Source organism: Hippopotamus amphibius, chromosome 10 (genome assembly GCF_030028045.1).
Source record: "Hippopotamus amphibius kiboko isolate mHipAmp2 chromosome 10, mHipAmp2.hap2, whole genome shotgun sequence".
NCBI lineage: Eukaryota > Metazoa > Chordata > Mammalia > Artiodactyla > Hippopotamidae > Hippopotamus > Hippopotamus amphibius.
This window is the reverse complement of record NC_080195.1, coordinates 944,275-963,825: the sequence shown is the minus strand read 5'-3', so window position 1 is coordinate 963,825 and position 19,551 is coordinate 944,275. Positions and strand designations below refer to the sequence as shown.

Here is a 19,551-nt window from a genome sequence, read left to right as displayed (position 1 = left end):
TCACTGTAATTTATTTTTCCAGAGACACAAAATAGAGGTCAATATGAGTAAACCGTGTACACAGCGTTGGTATCAACAGAGGAGCCCGGAGGCTGGCAGACCCGCACCATCAGTAAGGACCACAGCAGAACAGCTCCTCTAAGGAGACGTTTTGTTCTGGGTTTTCTTTCTGGTGTTAAAATGCTCTCCCCAAATACGTTTACCCAGCAACATGAGGCCTTCACCTAGCACGCCTCTCCTGGGCACCGAGGACAGACACACGGCGACAGAATCCTCGCCCTTGCTCTCAAGGGGCTTGACGGGCAGCACATAAATTTTAATAGAATTCGACTTTCCGAAGGATCTATTTAAAGAGACCCAATGTCCTTCCAGAAATCCTCTTTCCCTCCTTTCAAAATGCCTTATAGTTCAACGTTTGAAATGTATTTTAAGGAAGAGGTGGCACTATTGCACACAGGGTTATGAACTGGATTCCACTGTAAGGAAAGCAGGGAGATGAACAAATCAGAAAGAATGGTGAGTGTTAAGGAAAAGCTCCAATTATTTATCTTCTGTGTTATGAGACTCTATCAATATCGGTGGATATAAATGTATCAGGTCCATGAAAAAATCGGCTCTTGCTACAAAATGATGTGCCTGCAAGCCTTCAGAGATGAAAGCAATGGAAATAAACAAGAAAATTAAAAATTTAAAACGAGGGACACATTTTATACAAATATATGTACATTTCTACGTATACCACAATATAGTACAGAATATACTGAAAATTTATATTATTAAGTAGTAAATGAGATCCAGTCCGTTTAATTAACAGTCTGGGAGGGGCTTCCCTGGTGGTGCAGTGGTTAAGAATCCGCCTGCCAACGCAGGGGACACGGGTTTGATCCCTGGGCCGGGAAGATCCCACACGCCGCGGAGCAACTAAGCCTGTGCACCACAACTACTGAGCCTGCGTACCACAACTACTGAGCCTGCGTGCCACAACTACTGAGCCCACGTGCTGCAACTACTGAAGCCCACGCGCCTAGAGCCCGTGCTCTGCAACAAGAGAAGCCACGGCAATGAGAAGCCCGCACACCACAACAGAGAGTAGCCCCCGCTCGCCACAACTAGAGAAAGCCTGTGCGCAGTAATGAAGACCCAACACAGCCAATAAGTGAATAAATAAAGATAAATTTTAAAAATTTCATTCCTTTGAAAACAACAACAACAAAACAGCCTGGGAGCCCCTCAAAAGGATACCTGTCACGTTCCCAAATGACTGGCAGCTCCACTCCCGGGTGTGACAGAAATGAAGAGATGCGTCCACGTAAAACTTATGCGGTGAGTCCATCAAGTGATGGAAGGACAGACAGACAGCGATGCAGCCACACAGCGGACTATGAGCCATAAAAAGAGAGAAAGCACTGACACCGACCACAAAACACCCTGAGTGAGGGAAGCCGGACACAAGGCCGTGCACTGTAGGATGCCACGTTCGTGAAACGTCGGAACTGGCAAGCCTGTGCAGACAGGAGGCACACTGGTGGCCGGGGGGGCGGGGGGAGTATGGAGGGACTGCCGGTGGGCACGGGTTCCTTCTCAGTGTGAAGACGTGTCCTGACCTCGACCACAAGGACCTGCGTGAACACACCGCAAGCCACTGAAGGGTGCACGCCGGCGGATGAACAGCATGGCCTGTCAGCCACACGGTGGTTACGAGTCAGGTGTGAGGAGGGCTGCAGGTAGCTTTCTGTCACTTGTCAACTGCAGGGAAACGCATGTTCACAGTGATGACACAGGAGGAAGCCTCCAGAGCAGGCGGAGGCCCCCCCGAAGGTCACGGCTGTCCTCGGGCCCTGAGCATCGCTGGGGGGGAGGGGAGGCCCCGAGGCCGCACGCGTGCCAGTCACGAGCCTCGCAGAGAACGCTTTCATCGTCCCCACCTCCTTCAACGCTGCCCTTGACTCTCCGGGGAAGGAGCGAGAACGCACTTGTGCCGTGAAGGTAAGGGGATCCTTCCCGAGAGGGACCCCAAAGGTCCCAGAGCAGGTGATACAGAGTCTACCTCCAAAGCTTGCACGGGTTACCTCGGTAGCATATATATATGCATATATATTTTAAAATTTGCATTGTGTTATTACGACCGTGTGATAAACTAATAGTTCAGAGGAACACAGCACCGCACATGGGTGTATTTCCGGAGCAGAGAGCTGCCAGGGTGGTCCCGGCGCCGTCACGGACTCAGGGCCTGACGCGTCCCTTCCTCCCGGAGGTGCGAGAACTTTCAGTCATGGGGGGGTGGGGGGCTGGCCCCTGAAACCCGCGGAGCACAAGGTCTCAGACTGCTGAGCGGAAAAAGCTTATCCTGAAGCGGCATTTTAGGCAAACGAGGATGGGGAGAGTTTGTGAAGCTCATGGGGAAAGTACAGGCGGTCTCCCTCGATGGCCCGACCTGTGCAACCCCGAGAAACTGCCGCTGTCACCCGCTTCCTGAGTTGTGCCCAGGAAGAGCTCAGGGGAACACGGAGAGGGCCTTCCTTCTGCAGGGCGTCGTCAAGCCTCTCCTCTGAAAGGGCCCGCAGCTCGCAAGAGGCGGCTCGGGCTGCAGCTTAACACGCCCCCACCCCTGCAAAGGGGGAGAGGCGCCGAGGGCCGGGAAGAGCGGAGGTTCGGAGCCAGGAGACCGGCTCTGGGGTCTGAATTCCCCTCTGTCACCCTCGCGGCGTGAGGCTGGGGGACTCGCCAACGCGACGGCCCCACTTTCTCCCTGTGCGACCAGCCCAGCCCCCGCGCGTGGGCCGGGGGACGCGCGAGGGTCCTGAGAAGCGCGCGGCAGCAGAGAGCGAGCGAGGCTCTCTGCCGGGCCGTGCGCTCCGTCCCACTTCCCTGCTAGGGCTTCAAGGACAGGCGGCCACGGTGCATTTATCTTGTCCCATCGCGGGTCCCGCACAGACTCTCAGGCCCCCCCGGGCGCCAGACACCGGCTCCACTCAGCTTCCGTTTGGGAGACCACCGCAGGGCAGCCTTCCCGTGGCCTGGGACCCTTGCGTGACTACATCTACCCTTCTTCTATGTTTGAGGTGGCTTTTTACGCAGGTACAGAGCTTGTCTCTTTATAAACATTTCTGACAGTTACCGGCATAAAGGCTGGTGCCAGGGCAACAGGAGACGCCGCATCTAACGGTTTCACAGGGGCTAACGTGGCTCACAGCCCCCTGGGTGCTCGCCAACAGTGCGGATTTACCCACATCACCAGGCCGCACTCCCAGGACGGATCTACAAGGGTGGGGTGAGCCCCACATCCCAATTCTAATAAGCACTAGGTGATTCGGGGGCAGGTGGTCTCCGGACCAGCCCACACTCAGAAACGCAGGTCGACTTGCGTAGAAGACGACGAGCCCCCCAGAGCGGCCTTCCAGGGAATCTGGGCTTTTATCCATTTCACCCACAAATAATAATAAACACGCGCATGAGAAGTCTTCCTGCTGGTGTAGGGAGACAGGGTTTGTATCTGCAGTGCAGTTACAGCAGGGTCCCGGGACACAGATCACACAGCTCTGCTTCCTGGAGAGAAAGCCTGAATCCATGCAGGTGCTGACCACGTGTGGCCATCGCCCCGCGTGCCCGCTCACCGGTGTGGTCACTGTTTACACATCTCTGGCACCCACTGCGCCACCTCTGTTCTGAGCACTGAGAATGGAGATGTGTCACGACGGAATCCCTCACGTCGGGAGGTGGAGATGCAGAAGCGGGGCCCTGCAGTCCGTGGTGGGCGGGGAGCAGGGGCGGGGACTCTTCTCAGGGAGGAGATTTGACTTTCATCACTTGACCTGGGACTTCCCTGGTGGCACAGTGGTTAAGAATCCACCTGCCAATGCAGGGGACACGGGTTCGAGCCCTGGTCTGGGAAGATCCCACATGCCGCAGAGCAACCAAGCCTGTGCGCCACAACGACTGAGCCTGTGCTCTAAAGCCTGCGAGCCACAACGACTGAGCCCACGTGCCACAACGACTGAAGCCCGCGCACCTGGAGCCCGTGCTCCATGACAAGAGAAGCCCCCGCAATGAGGAGCCCACACACCACAGCAAAGCGTAGCCCCCACTTGCCGCAACTATAGAAAGCCTGTGTGCAGCAACGAAGACCCAACACAGCCAATACGTAAATAAATACATAAATAAATTTATTAAAAAAAAGAGAGAAAGCACCGTCCCTCCTCCCCCATCATTTGTTTATTCAGTGCTTTGTAAATGGCAGTATGGACTCACGGGCTCTTGTTTGGTGGATGACAATCCAATACTATCATTTCTTCTGTGGCTCAGACTGTCCTAGTTTTGACCACCGGGGCCCCTTCAGGTCAGCGTCTGTCTTTCTGACACGTGCCCACCGTTCCCCCCAGCCCAGGAGGCAGACAGAGCGGGCATCCTGCTGTAGGCAGCACTGGGTCTGGGAGGTCTGGTCTCTCGCCTGGTCATCAGGGCCGCGGGGGCCCCTCCTCTCCACCACTGCGAACTCAACGTGTCCAGGCTGGACTCAGCACCTTCCCGACATCTGTTCCTCCTCTCAGCCCCTGCTCACACCGAACGACACCCCCAGCCCCACCCAAGTCGCAGCCTTGGGGGTCCTCCCGTGCCTGCCCCTCTCGCACAGCTCTGTCCCCGACGCGTCTACCTCCCGACCATTTTCTCCACCCCCACAGACAGCCCCTGACAACTCACACGCGTTTCCTGATAGACACCTAATTGTGTCCACCCAGACAGATCGATCTCTCCAGAACAGAAGTCTGCTAGTCTACTTGAAATTCTTCAGTGGTGCTCTATGACCTTCAGGAACAATTTCTAAGAAAATTATTAGCCTAACAAAGGAGATGAGTGGGATGCAAAGTTATAGTAAAAATGACCACTAATAACCCCACATAACTGGCCCCAGTTAAAACGTCCTTATAAGCAATTCCGTCCATCAAATATTATTAAGCACCTACTCCCTGTCAGGATAACGAAGACGTGTTCTATGCTCTCAAGAGACTTAGGGTAAAGTCTGGTGACTGAGACCACAGCAAATAAACAAACTCCACGTCAGCTGGTGTGTGCAGAGGACGGGGCATGGAGGGAGAACACACCGTTTCGCCCTGCGACCGCTGCCTTTGTTCCAGTATCTCCCCCGTTAGCACCTGAGATTCAATACCACCACAGCAGTTAAATATGTGTTTCCATTTTTCCTCACCCTATCCTATTTTCTGATTGCTGATTTTATAGGTTAAATATTTGATTACCTACCACTGTATAAAATAAGAGGCACATGCTACTTAAGAAGAAAGAGTTCTTTTACTATTGCAGTGTTTAATGCCAGATGCTGAATTTAATAACTATTTGAATACTCACTATACAAATGCAAGAATGAATAGACAGTAACATCCACCATCCTCTTGTGATCAGAGATAATCACTAGCCGCGCCTCCATCTGAAATGAAAATAATGGTGTAACTACGCCACAAAGAGATGGTGGGTGGGGTCCCAGCCAGCCAGCAACGTCTGTTGAACCCTCACTGCATGACAATTCCATGGACGACAACCAGAAATGAGTGTACACTGTCATTCGAGGAGCCCATAACTTAATCAGGAAATAGAGAAACACACAGAAGTTAAAAAAGAAGAATTAAGACATCAAACGTGCAGGAAAACCGGAAGTGGAACGCTCTCAGTCTGGGAACACTGCGACAGCTGGACGTCGCCGGATAGTGGGCGGGGCCCGACCCTGGGAGGGGCATCTGTGCTGGAGAAGCCCTCGACTGTCTGCACCGGGGGATGCTGGAGGCTCCTCTTCCAAGTACGCGTGGTGGTGTTGGACGTGAGGTGATTTTGGAGAAACTGCAGGTAAGCAACCCCCAAATGCTCATCCCTTTCCCTCCATCAGGGAAGACCTTCCCTGTGGTAGCACCAAGCCCCACCCACTCCCAGCGGCGTGCATCTCTCCACAAGCGTCTCTTACTGCAAGTCTCATGTAACAGGGGCCTCGGAGACACAGAATGTGGGAATACTGCCGGGAATAAATTTCACTTTATGGCTTTAAGATCCACATAAAATTATACCTCCACTTGTGGCTGAAAAGTCTAATAAAGTCATTGAATGTAAATTTATTATATGCTAAGTTTACAACACACGGATAATGCATTTTAAATGCAGTGTTATTATTGGAAAAACAGTGCTTATAGGTTACGAGGGGGCTTAGAAGACAATAAAAATGATTTTCAATATCTTTTCTTTATTTTAACACTAATACATGCTTTTGGAAAACATTTAGAAAATGTTTAAAAGAAAATAAAATTCAGCTACAAATCCATCACCCAGAGATAACCCTTACTAACATTTCAGTGCCTTCCTTTTTTTTTTTTTTGGTTGCGCTGCGTGGCCTGCAGGATCTTAGTTCCCCAACCAGGGACTGAACCCGGTCCCATGACAGGGAAAGTGTGGAGCCCTAACCACTGGGAAGCCAGGGAAGTCCCAGTGCTTCCTGTGCTAGTTTCCACTGCTGTGTCCGATGGTTCACCTTACGTATCAGCTTGGCTACACTGTGGGACCCAGACATTCGGTGGAACAGTCGTCGAGGTGGTGCTGTGATGGCATTTTGTTCTTAGACGTGAGTAATGTGTAAGCTGGTGGACTCTGAGTAAGCAGACTGCCCTCCCTTACATGGGTGGGCCTCATCCCATCAGCTGAGGGTCTTAAGAGCAAAGATCGACCTCCTCGGGGAGGAGAAACTGTGCCCCCAGACTGTCTTCCGACTCGAGCTGCAGCCTCAGTTCTGCCTCGGGCCTCCAGCCGCCAGTCTGCCCTGCAGAGTGTGGACGTGCCAGCCTGCACAATCACAGTTCATCTCTCTCTGTCTCTGTCTACACCCCCCCACCCCATGTTTCCGGAGAATCCTGACTAATACACCACGTAACACATTACCACAAATTCAGCGGCTGAAAGCAACACTCAAGGGTCAGCCGCATCAGAACTGCAGGTGGCAGTCTGGCGCAGCACGACTGGCTTTTCTGCTTGTGGTAGCACAGACGGACACCAAGGCACCAGCCAGACTGAGTTCTCGCTGGAGGCTCTGGGAAGAACTAACATAATTTTTTTGATATATATTGCAAGATTTCACAATAAAAGAGATTTTAAAAACATTTTTATCCTAATAAAATGATGACTTCAAAAGCAATTTAGTTCACCAAAACCTCACTTTTTAAACTCTGTGAAATTGACGTCTGTCACTTAAAATTAACTGTGTACTTTCAGGTGTCTAGCTAATATTCTGGCAATCTGTACATTTATTCATTTATTTACTTGATATCTTATTTACACACCCAGTCCTTAACATACACTTACTTACTGGATGAACAAATAAATGAAGAATTTATACATAAAGTATCATACACCACGGAAAACAACTATTTCAACAGAATAAATCATCTTTACTGCATTTGGGAGACTTGCATATAATATGACAGTAAAAGTCACTGCAGCTTCAGGTTTACGACTAGGCTTAATTTAATTTTGCCCTCAGATCTTACAGATCTGCCTCTCTTTGCTCTAATCTCTTTATTGCATGAATCCTCTGGAAACAGTCGGTGCTCTGACAGCTGCTGGCTGCTGGTTTGTTAACAGAAAGCCCTGTCTGACGTCTCACGCGTGTTCAGCTCATCCGTCTGTGCTGTGGCTGTTAGACATCTGAAGTCCACAGATGTAGAGAGGGACTTGTGTTTAAAGACTGATTGCTTTCAACACTCTTCGTTGTTCAAGGGTGACAAATTCCCTGCTCATTATGTCATCAGAACTCTGTCAGTTCACCACGAGATGAACTGAGGACATGCCCTCAGCTTCTGTGCAGGAAAGCACATATCATGGCTAGGTGAACAGGAGCAAAAATGCACAGAAGTAGCTCAGTGGCAGACCGAAGAGTGAGTAAATGCACACGTAGCTATGGGAACGATCTGGAATGACTTGACTTTGAGAGGAACTGAGATCTCATACAATGAGGAATGGGTAAAAATTGAAAAAAAGAATAATATTTTATCTATTTCTCTAAAATTGAGGTCCCTGCCCAAAGGGCTAGAAAGAAAAGGCGATCAGTATTTAAAACTTTACACGTTACTTAATTTTGAAAAAGTAATTAAAAGGAAGAAAAATAGTTACTAGTGGCTACATTTATCCTAGAAAGTTGATCTTTCCCTCATTTAATTCATCCAAACCCTTGATCAAGGTGAAAATGAAAACAATATTGCACACCATCCAGAAGTAGTGACAACAAAAGCATCACCTATCACGGTATGTGTGATGCAGGTAGAGGCACACTCTTAGGAATACTCACAGCCTTAAACACTGTAACTACTAAATAAGGATTCAGCTGAATAATGAGAGAGATAACAAATCAGATCCAAGGATGCCCTTAATAGTGCTTCACTTATTAAGCTGATTAGCATGGTCCCTGAGAGCTGATTCTCAAGAAGTCAGTTTTATCCATTCATTCAGCACGTATGGGACCTGCAGTGAAGACACGACAGCAGTGATCAACGGGACACCTCTGCCAGGGAAAGCGAACATGCGTATGGGAGAGGCAAGAGCAGAGGACCTAGGCCGTGTCCGGCGGGGCACTGACTCAGGGAGGCCCCCGGAGGAGGCAATCCTGAGCCGCGTACTGACGGGACAGCAGGAGCGCAGAGGTGTGAGACGACGCTGCCACCAGGAACCTGCAGGGAGCTCGGCGGAGCTGGGAGGCAGATTTCCAGAAGGCTTGGGAAGACGGAGGATTTACTAGAGAAACCGTAAAAACAGACGAGGAGGTGTGAGGGTGAGATCCTGGTGACATCCGTGAACAGAGAGAAAAAGGCTCTGGTGCTGAGCTGGGAGAAGAAAGGCGAGCCCGGCGGTGCGGGGCTGGCGGGCGAGGGGTCCACCCCGGGGCTCAGCCAGGGCGCCCGGGTGCAAGGATGCTCTGAACCCGGATGCTGAGGGGAGACGAGCCTGTGCACGCAGGGCTGGGGGTCACCACGGGAGAGGTGCTGGGAGCTGCGGGACACGTTCCACGTGGAGCCCCCACATCAGGAAAGCGCAGAAAGTCAAGACTGATGGTCCTAGCAATGGGGAAAGGAGTCTCGAGGGGCCCTCAGTGAGGCATTCCAGGTGGACCCCGCACACCCTCTGCCTCCGGTCAGGGTCTCTCGCGTGCGCCCCCTGCAGGCCTCACTCCTCCCCAGCCGCCCAGGGCGCGACCACGTGCCCCCAGCCAGTGAATTCCGGGAGAGTCACCGCGCAGGCGTCCAGGGCATCGAGACGACTGTGTGGGTCACGTCTGGCGGAAAGGAGGCGTCCTCCTCCGAGGGCGGTGGGGGGGGGGGGGGGGGGCGGAAGGACCACGTGAGCGCCCCCTCCCTCTCTTCGCGGGGCTCGGTCAGTCCCCTCACCAACCAGGGGCCGAGGGGCGTGTCTCACGTTGCCCGATGTGAACACAGCGGGAGGGGGGGACGGTGGGGCTGCAGCGCGCCCCGCTCCTCCCGCCCCGATTACGGTTTGCTCCGCACACGGAGGAGCTGCTCGCACACACTCGGTTCCGCCGCGCCGTCTCTGGTTTCGCGGGACTGGTTTCCAGTCCGGGTCCGGGTGCCCTCTCCGCGCAGCCCTGCAGCCCCATCACAACGCAGATACGAAACCCATCCTTTTCTGCACAGTCCCAGGGGTCCATCTGTCCTCGTATGATTCCACATTCGTGCCTGAAGTACTTCCTTGAGCATTTCTCCTAGTACAGGCTTGTTGGCAACAACTTTCTCTGCTTTTGTTCCTGTGAAAAGGTCTTTATTTCACGTTCATGTTTGAAAGATACTTGCTCCACGTCTGGAATTCTGGGTTGATACGTTTTTCTTTTAATACTTTAAAGGTGTCACGTCATTGTTTTCTGGCTTGAATAGTTTATGACAAAAAGTCTGTGAAAACCTTTTGTTCCTCTGTAGGCGTCTTCTGTTTTCCTCCAGCTTTAAGGTGGTTTCTCTATCCTCGGTCTCCGGCAGTCTCTGTAGATACGTGTGAGGGTTTGCTTGTTTGCTTTGGTACTTATCTTTCTTGAGATTTTCTGAGATTCTTCGATCTGTGACTTAATGTCTTTCACTATTTTTGTGCATTTGGGGACATTATGTCTTCAAATGTTTCTTCTATCGACTGCCCCCCTCTCTTTTCCTCCTGGGATCCCAGTGTGCTGGACACTTTGATATCTTCCCATCGCTTTTGAACGTTCTTTTCCGCTTTTTATTGCTTACATTTTTTTCTTTGAGTTTCAGTTTGGTGATTTCTGTGGACCTGTCTTCAAGTTCACTGATTATCACTCAGTTATGTTGTCTACCGATGAGCTTGGCAACAAAATTCCTTACTTCTAATACCACGACTTCATCTGTAGTGTTTCCAGATGCCTCTTTCTTATAGTTTTTCTCTCTCTGCTGACTCCCTGTTTGTGTATGTGAGTAGTTCACGTTTCCTCTTAGACCCTTAGGGCATTAATCCACGATTTGAAAGTTCTCTCTGATAGTCCTGTCATCAGTCATCTCTACATCTTCTCTTGGCTGCTCTGTCTCTTGAGAATGGGTTTTATTTCCCTTTATTGTGTCTTCTAAGTTCTGATATTTCTGAATAGATGGCACGTTTGCATAAGTAAAGGGTAACACTATGTACAGAAAAGGTGCCTGTTGAGATGTCCTGGTCCCATCGCTGTTGCACTTACTTCTCCTCACTCCTTAGAGGTAAACATTTTTTATTAGTTTCTTATTTACTCTTCTGTGGTTTCTTTATGTAATACAAACTGATATGAAGTTTAGTTTTATTTTCCCATTTTATTATATAAAAGTGGCAGCTATATGCTAATGTTCTATACTTTTCTTTTTTAAAGTCGATGTAATCTGGGTCACTCCATATCAGTACACAGAAGTCTTCCTCATTTTTTATAGCTGCCTAATATTCTAGTGTATTCTATTAATAATATTCTACTATTTTAATACCTGTATAACTATGATTCAATCAGTACTATGGTACTGCTGGCCTCTGGGGTGTTTTAAACTTTCACTATTACTGACGATGCTGCAGTGAAGAGCCTTTCCCTTGTGTCAGTGTTTACAGAGGCACCCAGAGGCTGGACTGTGGGACCGAGTCCTGCTGATGGGCCTGTAGGCAGCTCACAGTTTCTCACAGTGACATACAATGAAACGGTGCACATCACTGCCTTTGTGCACATATGTGCATGCTTTCCTGCAGTTTCTTTAGAATAGGATTTTAGATTTTTAGCTTTAAGTGGAATGCTAAAGCATTCTCCAGAAAGTTTCAGTGCTTGGCAAGGTGTGTGGACAGTCTTTTCTGGCCTTTGTCCACTTTTATAGCTACAGGGCTCACTTTTTCCTCACTGATCTGTGCGACATTTCTGCATATGAAGAATAGGAACATGTGTCACCTGCATTATGGAACATTTTCCCAGGTTTTTATGATTGTTTTACTTTGGTGACAGAACTTTTAGTTTGTTGGCTTGTTTGTTAGCTTTTACCATGAATGCATTTTTAATTTTATGAATTAAAACCTGTCAATATCTTGTAGTTTCTCACTGTGGAATAAGGTTTGGATATGCCTTTTCCAACCCAAGACTGTAAAACGTTCACATACACACATTCGTGTACATACGTACACATATACACACACATGTATATACACATACATGTATACGTACACGTGTACACACTCATACCTGGATATACTCACACGTACAAACACGCTTCTTACGCTTATAGCTGTGACCTACCTGGGTGTCTCTATCTCTGAAGTGGTTCTTCACATAAGCTCGCCTTTCTCTGTACATTTAAGATGCTACCTTCTTGCGAGAATGACTCAGAGGTTCAAAACTATCAGAGTCTGACTTTCAATTCAACAAAGCAGAAAAAATGCCCCAAAGCCCGCACATTAAATTAGTTGGCCTACCTTTCATAATTATAAAAAGTGAATTTTCCAGATATAATACATAAGCCAATTAAAAAACCTAGTAAGTTGGATTCAGTGGCATCTTGACATTTGCATTTCATTTAAAATAATTCTAAATGGTGTCTGCCTATGGGCACGGCCTGACCCACAGAGAGACAGGGTCTGTCCCCGGCCTGGGGTCTGACTTCCCAATCAATCAACACAGCTGTTGAGAAGTCTGAGCAGTAAGACAGGTGTGAAGGGTCTCTGTTTTTGTTTCATTTTTCTTTCGAGAGTGAAAAGACTTCCCATTACCTTGCACTATCTAGAGAACACAGCAAGGTGAAAGCAAAAATCCTTACATATGTAATAAGGATGTAAACTCAATTATTAACGAGAAGACTGACTTTTTCTCGGCTTAACAGCAGGAAGACAAGACACTGTTCAACAGAATCGCTGTTCCCAGAGGTCAAGCATTTCGAGTGTGTGCAGGCTTCACAGAAGGGGTTTTATACGATACAGCTTGAAAGGGCTGGTAGTAGGCAACCGAAGACCCCGCCTCCTTCCAGGTCTTAGCCAGGCAGGTTGAGGAAGGGCTGCTGGGAAAGTCCACTTTACACCAGCATTTACTGTGACTCGGGAGGTGTGTAAGGTTCCTACGGTGTCAGCATGCACGTACGATGCTCCAATGATAAGAACATAAGTCCATCAGCCCAGCAAACGAAAACTGAAGTATAACTGCCAGGTTCATCTGCATCCCTAAACCCCACTATTGACGAGAACAGAACTCCCTGTGCACACCAGGAGAAGAGGAACAACCTAAAGGAGGTGACCAGACACCAACCCTCATGCTGATCATTTGAATCTTAAGCCGTTCTGTCGATCAGCTCCCGCTGGGGAAGTTCTGTGGCATCAGAGGGAAAACACTCAGTGCGCTGTTAAATCCGACGGCTTGCAGTCACACGTGAAACACAGCTCTAGAAGGACCACTTCCTTTCCCTCAGAGATCACGCTGGCCCCCAGGCGCACGATCCCGCTCTTTGGGTGAAACACTTTCCCCGGACACGGGATTAAAATAACTTTTCATTTCAAATCCTAGGTCCCTTACATGGCCTTCAGCACCTCGTTCCTCTGAGTCAGGGTCTGTCCCATAAAATGAGCACAGATTTTACTTCCCTGGGCAAACAGCTGAGCCTTCACAATATCATTTAAGATGATTAAGTGAAATTATATTGACACCTATAAACTTCTAAGCTGTGCTAAGACCCTAACAGGCAATAATAACAACTTACTTGCCGCACCTCCCAGGAATGTAGCTTATTTTTAAGAGAAATGTCAGTATATTCATCTAAAGAGCAACTTGTTATGGGCGTTTCGTGGACTTGGCAAATGAGCAGAGGAGTCCTACGGGGCATGGTGTCGTCTGGACACGTCACCGGGTGCCGCCCCGCCTTTCACACCTCCACTGCAGCGTCAGATTTGGGCGAAAAGAATAATTCGCGCACGTATAAGGAGAATTTAGCACAGCGCCCGGCACGTGTTGGAGGGATGAACAGAGTGAGAAACACAGAATGACGGGAAGAAGAGCCCGACCGCAGGCGCCTCTCTGCAGACAGAGCAGGCAGCGCGCGAGGCCAGCGCAGACGCAAGTGAGCTGAGAACAGGAGCAGCTGTTACGCAGCATATTCTATTAAATCCCCCCAAGTCTGACGCGGTATGAAGTGCAGCGGGGGCTCCGGGGCTAGGAACCCTCTGTGGGTAAGCCCGCAGCTCGACTTCCACGCGCCACGGTGAAGGCATACACTCTCTTGGGTTTTGAGGGGATGTCTGTGATACTGGGTAGTGATGGGGTCGTACCCGTGTCCTCTCCTAACAGCATCTTCTGACCGTTTCAGTACTGGCGCCTGTACCACATCCCAGCCAGACCCTGAGGCGAGGGGAGGGATGAGAGGCGGGCTCTGACCGCTGAAGAATGAGGGAATCAGGTGCCGTGGGGACAAGGGAGGGGTGGGGGACGGGACGCCAGGGAACGAGAGTCGGTGGGGTCGGGAGCTGGCAGGGCCAGCAGGCGGAGACGAGGGACCTCGTCAACAGGAACATAAAGTGCGTGAGTCTTAGAAGGCCTGAACCCGGCTCGCGGTTCAAACACTGCTTGCTTTTATTCTTTTTCACGGTTTGCTTTTAATGTGCACGATCATGAGATGAATCACAAACTTTAAAATGAGGAGTTCCGTCGCTGGCCCTTACCCGGCGGTTCAGAACCCCATGACCGGCTAAGCACAACTGTTGCCCGGTTCAGATAACCCAGAGTTCTCAGCTGTGACCTCAGGCACCCCCAAACCAAGCTGGGGAGACTCACGCCTCGTCCAGCCCTGACTGTGGGGCGCCGGGCCAGGGATGCCTCTGCCTGCCTCCCCGCCGCCCGCACTTCCTACGTTCCCAGCACAGCGTTGCCCCGACAGTCTCCTCCAGCAGTGGGTTTCTCTGCTCACACGCCCCCTCGCCGTCTTCCCTCCGTGCGCGCCACACGGCGAGCCTCTGGCTCGGCTCCCGGGCACGGTTCACACACCTCCCCGGCCACCTTCCCCATGTGAGGCAGCGCCTTACCTTAGGGGACACGGAAGGAGCCAGACAGACATCGCCGCCCGCCTCACCCCTTCCGGCCTGGCACCCCCAACGCAATTGCTGTGGGATTTAAGTGGATGAGGTCGTAAAGGTACGGTTCACGTGTGTCGAATGTAGGATCCGATTCAATTCAAAATGTTACCTTTTCATCCTGCGGTGACGTTACCGGGCGACTGGATTTATCGGGAGAAAGCACACTGCTGTTTCACGTGTTGTGTGTGCAGGGGGCACAGGTGTGGGATGACACAAAGGTGACACCCCAGTCACAGCCTCATCCTCTCATTACGTTACACGAACAACACGGGCAAAGTACCGAGCTGCTGTCTCACCCTCCTGTTGAACCTTCACACGGGAGAAGCCAGAGAAGCCACAGCTCGTGGCCAGAAAAGCAGATAGTTCTTTGCATTTACATCCAGACTTAGCCGGAAGGACCAGAAACACACAGCAAGGTGACTGCTAAGAATTGCTGTCATATTTTCACAATTCAAATGAACAGCAGAGTTCCTAATCGTGTCCTCTGTTTACATTATGGAAATTAGTTAAATTTATTTCAACATTGTATCTTTGCATGCATGACAGCCAAAACATGGACACACCCTAAATGTCCATGGACAGAGGTGTGGATGAAGACGATGCGGTGCAGACACACAGTGGAACATCACTCAGCCATGAGAAAGAATGAAAGAACGCCATCTGCAGCGACATGGATGGACCCAGAGATGGTCATACTAAGTGAAGTAAGCCAGGCAGAGAGAGACGAACACCATATGATTGTCACTTACACGTGGAACCTAAGACAGGGCACAAAAGTACTTATTTACGAAACAGAAACAGAGTCACAGACGCAGAGAACAGACTTGTGGTTGCCCAGGGGAAGACGAGGGGGGAGGGACGGACCGGGAGTTTGGGGTAAGCCGACGCAAACAAGTGTGTATCGGACGGGTGGACACACGATCCCGCTGTCCAGCACAGGGAACCGCATCCAACCTCCTGGGACAAACCATGACAGAAAAGAACATAAAAAACATAAAAAATACATATACATATATGTATCTGAGTCACTCTGCTGTACAGCAGAGATTGGCACGACACTTTAAATCAACTACATTTCAATCAAGAAAAAACAGTGTATCTTTGGACAAATATATAAAGCATGTGCTATGGCATTTGTAAAGCTAATCCAGTTCCTGCCCCTACCCTGCAAAAAATTTTTTGCCTACATATGCACTTGTAAAGTTACAGTGAACAAAAGATTCCTCACTGTAGTTTTCACACATGCACGTACTCACACTCACACTCACACACTCACTCAGACACACCCACACTCACACACACACTCTCACACTCTCATCACACTCACACTCTCACACACACTCTCACTCACACACATGCACACTCTCACACTCACACGCACTCACACTCACGCACTCACACTCACACAAATGCGCTCCAGATAAAAAGCTGGCATGATCTGAGAAGATGCTGCTGGGTCACTGGCTGTGACAGATGCTTGAAAATTAATGTCTGACACAGAAATCACCCACGTGTATCTCCTTAATTGCTATGCAATAAATGAATAACTGAAGGTCTGATTTTTTTTTTTTAAGGACTTGAAAATTGATGGTCATCAAGTCTAATATTTTCAACCCAGGACTTTTTCTAGGTTGACACTGGCCACGGTTAGTGTGGGAAGAGCCCTGGGACGGGGTGGCGGAGGCGTGCGGGGGCTTACGTTTGGAGGTCTCCCAGCGGCCTCTGTCCGATGGACTTGAGCAGGGGCTCCGGCCGGAGGGCCGCCTTGGGGGATGTCTTGGGGCTGGAGTCTGACTCCCCGCTCTCCTCGTCGCCCATGGCCTTGATGTAACTCCCGCTCCTCATTCTCCTGCAGGGAATCTCCTCGTCTTTGCCCCCAACGGGGTACCCTCCCCACTCGTCCTGGGGCACCTAGGAGAGAACAGACAGGGCCTGCGTCAGCCGGGGCGTGGAAATTCCGCGACTGCCTCTCTGGGGACGAACTCTGGGAGCCCTGGAAGACACAGCTCATTGTGGCCACTCAGCCCTGAGAGTCAGATGCTTCTTAGCGGTCTGTTATTCAAATCCCCAAGAGACGTTCATATACAATGACTGCCTTCTCCCCTGTTATGAAAGTGATAAATGTGAAAGAGTGAGAAAACGTTAGAAAAGGAGAGTGAGGGAAACACCCACGTGTAGTCGCAGCACCTGGAAAAAAACCACCTCTAACACGGAGATTTATTTCCTTCTGGTTAGAAAGCAGTTGAAACTTGAGAAAACTGGAAAGAAAAAAAAGAGGTCTCCAGCGTGGAGAAGAAAGAAGAGAGAGAAGAGGAAGAAGGAAAGCAGGAGGAGGAGGCCCTGTGGCGTGGTGAGAGCGGACGGGGCGAACGCCCCCACGCCAGGGCCCTGGGCGCCCGGGAAACCTATGAGGCACCGGGTCAGGATGCGGACCCCGGCCACTGTCCACGCCCCGCATCCCAGCAGAGCAATGCCCACTCAGAGCTTTTGTGTCGTTCCCGGTCTGGGTGCCGCTGTGCCGCAAAGAGGATGAAGCAGGCCCACGCTCCGTGCCCGCCCCGCTTCCAGGAGACCCGTGGTCCCCCACACGCTCAAGGCACAGGTGTCCGCCCCGCGCGCCCGCCCCGTGCAGCTCACGTTCCGCCAGCCGCGACACGTACAAAGGCCCAAGCCAGACCCGGCGGCGGGGCTGCACGACGGCACACACGCCCGCACCGCTGCAGAGTTCTGCCGTCCAGGGACCCACCCGTGCGCTCTTCGTGCTGGAGGAGGGGCTCTCCCACAACGCTCTTCACGGAGACAGGACGATGCAATTCCGTACGGACACAGTCTTCCGCGGTGGGGCTCTTCCTGTGGCGGATATGTAGAGACTTACGTACAGTCTTTAGAGGGTCCTAAGAGGAGTCCTGTCGTCTTTCCAGTTTTACACAAATTTTATTGAAGTGCAGTTGATTTACAATGTTGCATTAGTTTCTGATGTACAGCAAAGTGATTCAGTTTTACATATGTATATATTCTTTTTCACCTTCTTTTCCAGTGTGATTTATCACAGGATACTGAATACAGTTCCCTGTGCTCGACAGCAGGACCTTGTTGTGTATCCGTCCTGTATATACAAGTTTGCATCTGCTCATCCCAGACTCCCCATCCTTCCCTCCCCTCCCCTCCTCCCCCTTGGCAACCCCAAGTCTGTTCTCTGTGTCTATGAGTCTGTTCCTGTTTCGTAGATATGTTCATGTGTCATCGTTCCAGTTTTGGCAGCGCCAGTGGGCCCGTTCGTCAGCCCCCGCCCCTCCCCAAGGGATGCGTGTGCCTGGCTGGAAAGGCAGAGTTTTCAGCTGAAGGCCCTCTCACTCCATTTTCTGAAAACACATCATCACACATCTCGCACATTACAGCCCAGGACGGGAAGCCGGGCTGGGACAGGATGTACCTTCTGTGGTTCCGACCAAGACAAGGAGGGACTGGGCGGTCCCTTGCGTGAGAGGTGAGGTGGGTGTGGGCGCCAAGCCCCTCCAGGCCCTGTGGTGACACTTCACTGGATCCTGCCTGCAGTTTGTGTTTTAAAACGGCTCCCTCCCCGCTCCTGAGCTGGTTTAGGTCCACGGGAAACCCACAGAGACACGGCAGCCACTACGCGGGAAGAGGAGGGGGCTTCACAGGATGGAGACGCCAGGTCCTCACTGGATCCCGACCCCCAGGGGCTGTGTGGTCCCGGGGGACCCAACGTCCAATCCCTGCGGCTGCAGAGCAGGGGTCGGGTGGGCAGCATGGCCAGGCTCCTCGTGGCCAGGTGCTGAGTGCCCGTCTCTGTGCTGGTTTCAAAATCACGGTGACCCTGGGGGGTGGCCAAGACCACAGACCGCGGCCGCCAGAGACACAGCGGGAGGAAAGAAAGGCCCAGCGGCGACACAGCAGGAAATCAGCCCCGGGGCTTCCTCAGGCAGACACGACTTCCTCATGCTGAGCATCTGGGGCCGTAGAGAGAAACGACTAAGGAGGAAGGAAGACTGAGCCTCCCCGGGCACTTAGATGCTCATCTACAGGCTTTCTTGCCAAAAGTCAGTCTCCAACAATCAGAACAAATTGCCAGGATGGAGACAGACACGGGGACAGACGTTCCCACACCATTTCATGCCAGGTAGTAACATGGGTGCAACCCTTACGGCCACAGATCAGAAGACTGCGGGCTGTCGGCGCCTCTGACCCAGCCGTGTCCCCAGACGAGAGGGCTCGTGCGGGGACCGTGAACCGTTCATTAGGGTCAAAGGAGGAAACCGACCATGTCTGCTGGGGCGGCGCCCGGGAAATACTTCCTACGAGCGTACCGCGGATACTGGGCAGAAGAGCTGATACTTAGCGGAGGAAGGCTGTTCACGGGGTGGGGGGTGGGGGCATTTTTAGTCTTCACTCTGTGTTTTTACACTTTAAAGGCAGATATGCCTGCAGTGTGCACAGATGCACAGCCAGAAGCGTGTGGAATCATCTCTGGGAGACACTGACTGCGGGCTTGTCAGTCATTTTTCTCTATACTTGTATTTTCTAAATTTTCTACGTGGACCATATGTATTGCTATTGTAATAAAAAGTAAACTTATTTTTTTAATTTAAGAAAATTTAGTCCCGAATGACAATACATTTCGGCAGAGGAGGCAGGAGTAAAATAAAGTGAGTTATGGTTTAATTAGGGATAAAGAAGCAGGTGCAGGGGCTTCCCTGGTGGCTCAGTGGCTGGGACTCCATGCTCCCAAAGTGGGGGGCCCGGGTTCCATCCCTGGTCAGGGAACTGGGTCCCCATGCCTGCCGCAAGTAAGAAGCCTGCCTCCTGCAACTAAGACCCGATGCAACCAGATAAACAAATGAATAAATAAATAAAATAGTAAAAAGAAGAAATACATTAAAAAAAAAAAGCAGATGCAGAGGGAAAACAGCGAAGAAGCCAATGGAA

The 19,551-nt window shown here is 50.8% G+C and overlaps 1 protein-coding gene across 1 annotated transcript in view; it reads right to left on the bottom strand.

The window, feature by feature from the left end:
- Nucleotides 1-19,551, bottom strand: part of DLGAP2 (DLG associated protein 2) — a 520,454-nt gene that overhangs the window by 61,421 nt on the left and 439,482 nt on the right. Inside the window, exon 5 of the mRNA XM_057696969.1 lies at nt 16,304-16,515. Coding sequence (XP_057552952.1) covers nt 16,304-16,515 — 212 coding nt within the window. The remainder of the gene's footprint in view (nt 1-16,303; nt 16,516-19,551) is intronic.